We start from the raw sequence: 6,000 nt of genomic DNA on the forward strand, positions 1-6,000 counted from the left end.
AGTCCATACTTCCAGACAACGATGCAAGAACAAGAAGATATATTAGGGGAACGCCTGTACAACATTTCCAGTTCAGCCAACTACTCTTGATACATTGCTGAAACACACAGGCTGCAGGGAAGCAAAAACTGTCTCTGACAGGTGCTATACACCTGTCAGAATATAGTATAGTCCACTAACAACACAAGAAGTAAAAATAGTGCTCTCAAATGGCAACAAAAAGCTGCAGTGGGTCCTGATAGCATCCACTATTCCACGCTAGAACCTCTCTCCCAAGCTCTTACTGTCTTCAACATAAAATTGTAATCTGGAGCAATGCCAAAAAATTAATGCTATAATAGTTCCACTTCTAAAAGCTGGTAAATTCCCAACATCTCCGAGCAGCTACAGACCGATCGCTCTAACCAGTTGTTTGGCGAAAACATATGAAAGTATTATAAATTGTCTACTATTAAAGAAACTTGACAGATGATCGTCAATGCGGATACAAAAGAAATTGTTCTACCGCAGATCATCTTGTCCGACTGGAGCATGAAATACGAGAAGCAATTCGGTACCAGCAGTCCTGTCTTGCGGTTTATTTTGACCTAGTTAAAGCCTATGGTACAGCATGGAAATACGCAATGCTACCATACCTCGCTAACCTACACATTTGCGGTAAAGTGCTAAACTGTCTGATTACATGACTAAAAGAACATTTCAGGTGTGTTTGAGCACTGTACTTTCACGCACATTCATCCAGGGAAATGGCGTACCACAAGGCTGCGTTATTAGCACAACTCTGGTCATAGTTAATATCAATTGTAATAATAAGGTCATACCACCCACAGTTATGCACACTCTCTATGTTGACGACCTTCAGATGGATTTCCGCGCTTCGAACCTATCAGCTTATGAGAGGCAACTAAGTTACCGTAAATAAATTGACACATTCGGCTGACAAAACTGGTTTCCGTTTCTCAATACAGAATACTGTTGCTGTTCTGTTTATGCAAAAAAAAAGGATTACACCCTCACCCAGTACTGACGTTAAACTACATCGCGATAATATTAAAGCATGAACACAAATTTCTAGGCGTGATATTTGACAAAAAGTTCAACTTCCTGGCTGACAAAAATTCACTAAAAATGAAGGCAAATAGAGCATTTAACATAGTACATTTTTTATCGTATAACCACTGGGGTTCCGATAGACTATATTTACTGAAGGTTTATCGTTCTGTTGTGCTGAATATTTTAGACTATGTTGCGTTCTTTACGGCTCGGCAAGACAATCCCATATTCGGAGTCTAGATCCCGTACACAATCTCGGTCTGCGTTTATCTAATGGCGCTTATAAACATCCCCGGTGCATAGCTTATAAGTAGACTGTAATGAACCTCCACTTTGCGAACATAGAGGGAAATGTGACTGACGCCTACACTACTCTAGCGAGGCACACTCCATCAAACGATCATTAAGTTTGTTAAAAGCGCTACATTCAAAATTTGAGTGTCAACCTTTACTCTGTGATATAGTTACGTGGTTGTGACGGTAAAAAAGGCTGTAGCAAGACTGGGAACACGCAACTCTTTTTTTGGGCGAACTTGTGCCAGGAGAATGCAATGTTAAAGTACAAGCAATTCACGCTGTACACTGATAGCGGCGAACGGAGCGTCGGTCGTCGGCAATCCGATCATCGGCGGAACGCGTCGTCTTTTATACAGCAGTCATCGAACCTTCCAGCGTTATCGCTGGTGCTCGCGTAAGCTCTAGAATAAACTTGACTAATCCCATCCTGCACGTAGTCTTAACAGAATCATCTCAAACAATCACGAAGCTTCGCAAGCATTGCGGCGCGGTCTGCGCGGAGGCTTGCTTTGATGGCTGAAACCCGAATACATCAAAATGAAGCAATAAACGCGCGTGGCAATACCCTAAGCATGATTTCTTTAAATAGGGAGGGTGTGACTGTCCGTTTATGCTGGGTCCTAAGACCCATAGAGATACTAGGCAACGAAAGGGCAGACGAATGTGCGTCTCTAGCAGCACGAAAATCAGCTCTGCAAAAAAATATTCCCCTTAAATACATCCACCTTATTTTCACGTGGTCGTGACGTGGACGACGGTAGCAGTCGGCGTGTCCAAGATGAAACTTTTATTTGGCCGAAGTTGTGGCCGGGAAACGAAAAGTCAAACTACAGCAATACACACTGTATCCTGATAGCGGCGAACAAAGCGTCGGCCGTCAATAAACTGCTCATGGGTGGGACGCGCCGTCTTTTATACATCACGCATCGAACTTTCCAGCCTTATCACTGGTGGTCGCGCAAGATCGGGAATAATCTTGACTATTCCCGTCCTGCGCGCAATGTTAACGAAATGATCTACGACAATCGCGAACCTTCACAACACTGCGGTGCGGTAAGCGTCGAGCGTGGCTAACCGTCCTTACGGGTCAAGTCCGAATACATCAAAATAAAAGAAGAAGCGCGCGTGGCAATATTATTCGTCAGTCGTTCTTACCAAAATGGCAGCAACACTGGGACTCCTGCACAAGTAATAAGCTTCATGTGGTTAAAGCCCGTAGTGGGCGAATTGAAGACGCGCCATCACCAAGAATGGTTCATTTAGGTTATTCTATGCCAACTTCGAATGCGGCACACGTAACTCGCACACAAATTTATGCTTAGAAAGGAATACTTGCCGGAATGGGAAAAATGCAAACAGCCGTTATCACTTATACATATTTTAATCACGTTTCCATCACATTATGACGGAAGGAGAAACATATTTTGCAGAATTGTGTTGATATCACGTACCTATGCGCCCCAGAGTAATTCTAGGAGATGGTCCACTTATCCCTGTTTAATGTCATCAGTTTGTTAAAGGAAAGAGGCTTTTTACATAAGCTATAGAATTGCATATTTACTGGTTATCACAAAACACATTGTGTCTGGCGCGGCTTAGCCTCAGTTGCTTTTGCACCATACAACTCATTTTAACTAAGGATCCTTCAATCTGGATATCATTCCCATCACTAAAGAGAGCTTCGAGAGGATGATCTAATTCATAATTTGAAGCCAATAACTTTAATGAGAACTAACAGGCAATCAAGCGAAGGAAATTATAAGGGATGTTATTTGTAATGATTGTGATATCAATAAGAAGAAATTAAAGTGGACAAAAATATAACTTTCCGCCGGCAGGGACCGAACCTGTTGCCTCCGAATAACGCGTGCGATGCTCTACCGATTGAGCTACGGCGGCGCTCATCCTGCCGTCCACATAACCGGGTATATCATAGTATAATAAGTTGGGAGAGTCGGTGTTGGTTCACAGTGAAACGGGGGCGTTTTAATGTGTTTGAAATATGTTTTTTTCCTGAATAAAGAACTCAGTTGGTAGTAGCGCGTCGTCCTGTGTCAATATTTTTTTGTGTACTGTTTCATTCGCGCCCCCGTTTCAGTACGGTTACAGTCGCGCTCAATATGACTTCCAACACGAGAGCGTGTGGCCTCATGAGTTCAAAGATTGCGCATGGCTTCAACTTGTTTTCATTTCATCAACTAAATGATATTTTCTTATTAAGAATCATTCCCGAGTGCGAGAACAGCGTTTAGTTATGAAGATAAGGACTAGTGGAAGCCATGGACAGTCTTTGAACTCGTGAAGTCACGCGCTCCCGTTTTGCAAGTCATATTGAGCGCGACTGTACATCTGCGCATATAAACCAGAACCGCTTGTGGCATCAATGCAAGTGCTGGCAAACAATGTTTTGTGCATTTCGTTAGCACAATTTTGACTTTCGCCGGCCTTTATTATTATTATACATATTTTCCTCTATAACTCTTAGACGGTAGATGACACAATATATGCATGTGTATTTATTTATTTCGCATGTTCATTAATATCTTGCTGCCACGTATTATTCGATGATAACGAATTTTGTCGGTGCCACATACACATTGACGTTCTTTTTTGTTGTCCAAATGTGCACACGAGCATTTGCTGTTGTAGCCTTCTTTATCATTTCACACACCCTACTTACATCCATACTCTTTGTCAGTGCGTTTTTAATCCGGCAACACAGACGTGACACATCATTGTTACATATTATGGAATTGAGGGTACTGTAATTATTATATAATACTATTTGTTGGCGTTTTACGTCCCGAAACCGCGATATAATTATGAGGGACGCCGCAATGAAGGTCTGTGGTAATTTTGACCATCTGGTCTTCTTTAACGTGAACCTAAATCTAATTACACGGGGCTCAAGCATTTCGCCTTCGTTGAAATGCGGCCGCGACAGGCCGGGATTCGATCCCGCCAGCGGTCGAGCGCCATAACCACTACACCACCGTGGTGGGTCGGGTTGGTGCTTGAAATAAATAAATAAATAAGGAATGAACCGAAATCTTTCTTTGAAGTCCTACCGTTGGGTCATTAGCGTTTTCTGCACTGTACTATCTTTGATCTATCACTACAGGTGGTCTTCATGGAGCAGTCTCTTTACCACTACGGCATTCGGCGTCACTATTCACACGAGCCTCCCAGGGGTCAATTCTATTTCGGAAAGGTGAACGTGCTCACAGTTCCGTGTGCAATATTCGTGAGCTACAACGCCACTAAGATTGTGCAGAAAAGCCTGCATCAAACGTGAGTTGAATGTCTGGAAAGACATTCGGAAAGAGCGTCATTTTTCTTGCAATCTCATTCTTTGAAGTTCTTCATGTGCAGATAATATGTACTTGCTCTATTGGTGACCACGGTCTATGGAAGCTAGTACGCTCTTACTTTCTTATATTTGTCTTCATATTCGTGGCGATAGCTACAGCGCCCAGCTAGGGCCAACAGACATAGTGGCAGACAATCAGGAGCGCTCTATATCACTGGGACCTTCGCCCCTGGCTGAGCGCTACAGCTCTCGCCACCTACTTGGCTTTCCTGCAGTGCGTTTTCGGTGCTCGCGGACGAATCATTGAGACAGAGGAATGTTCGCTTTGAAACCAGCAGATAGTCAATATAAATGCGTGTTCAGAAACGGCGACGTGCGCCATAATGACGTCGTGGTATTGGAACGTAATACGATATAAGTTTTAAGCAATCTTTCTTCGGTAAATTTCAGGGGAGTTCTAGGGTTCGTTCTTTTTTTGCGTGCTTAGTTTTTCTTATTAAAGAAGTTAGCACACGATATATGAAAAATACCAAGTGACTGCAACTGCGATACGCATCAGTAAGCAACGGTCTCAAAAGGCTCAACGCATGTAGTTAAGCGGTCGAGATTTTTCGGACATTTCAGAGGCGAAACCCTCTCAGCAAGTGCTGATGTTCCTCGTGAATGATAGTTTTGAGGCAGTAATCTGTGCGTTTGTCCTGGTATATTCACAGCACACGCTGGATCTGCGAGTCCGGACTGGTCGATCGCCACCTGGAAAAAGTGCTGCTGCAGACATGGCGACAGATTGAGAGCCCGCACAACGCGGTTGAGGCCATTCGTGCTGAAGACATCTCCGGGCTCTTCGCCGTCTGGATAATGGGAATGGGCATGGCAGCCGCAGCCACAATCGGCGAGGCAGTCGTGGCGTGCAGACAACGCATTGGGGCTGCAGTGGCCCGTATTGGCATCAGGCGGCGCCGCAACAGGCTGAAGCGCCTTCCCATAATTTCTCACTTGTAAGTTGGCCATGAGAGAGAAATAAAGATTTTAAAAACTTCGGGGAATTGTTTCTGACTCCTTTAGAGTATCCAGAAATTTTGTACACGGAGACGTTTTTCTAAGCTAACGGATAACCGATAGAGACTAAGAAGGAACAACACGTTGAATGTTAATTCTACAAACACACACACTAAAACAGACGACATGTTTAAACGCCTGAACCTAAGCTAAGCTTTGTATGATTTAGACGGGTATCAGATTTAATTTCGGTGGCCATGCTCGAGATATCCACCTAATGTGTAACAGGGCCCTGGACCCTCCCTCGGCCTTGCCACTAAAAATTCTTGGAATAGATTTGG

General features: G+C 43.7%; 1 protein-coding gene across 1 annotated transcript in view; it reads left to right on the top strand.

The window, feature by feature from the left end:
* Positions 1-5,662, top strand: part of LOC125756980 (uncharacterized) — a 39,960-nt gene extending 34,298 nt beyond the window's left edge. Inside the window, exons 4-5 of the mRNA XM_049412062.1 lie at positions 4,472-4,641; positions 5,374-5,662. Coding sequence (XP_049268019.1) covers positions 4,472-4,641; positions 5,374-5,662 — 459 coding nt within the window. The remainder of the gene's footprint in view (positions 1-4,471; positions 4,642-5,373) is intronic.
* Positions 5,663-6,000: the final 338 nt, after the last annotated feature.

The sequence above is a fragment of the Rhipicephalus sanguineus genome, chromosome 1 (assembly GCF_013339695.2).
Source record: "Rhipicephalus sanguineus isolate Rsan-2018 chromosome 1, BIME_Rsan_1.4, whole genome shotgun sequence".
Classification (NCBI taxonomy): domain Eukaryota; kingdom Metazoa; phylum Arthropoda; class Arachnida; order Ixodida; family Ixodidae; genus Rhipicephalus; species Rhipicephalus sanguineus.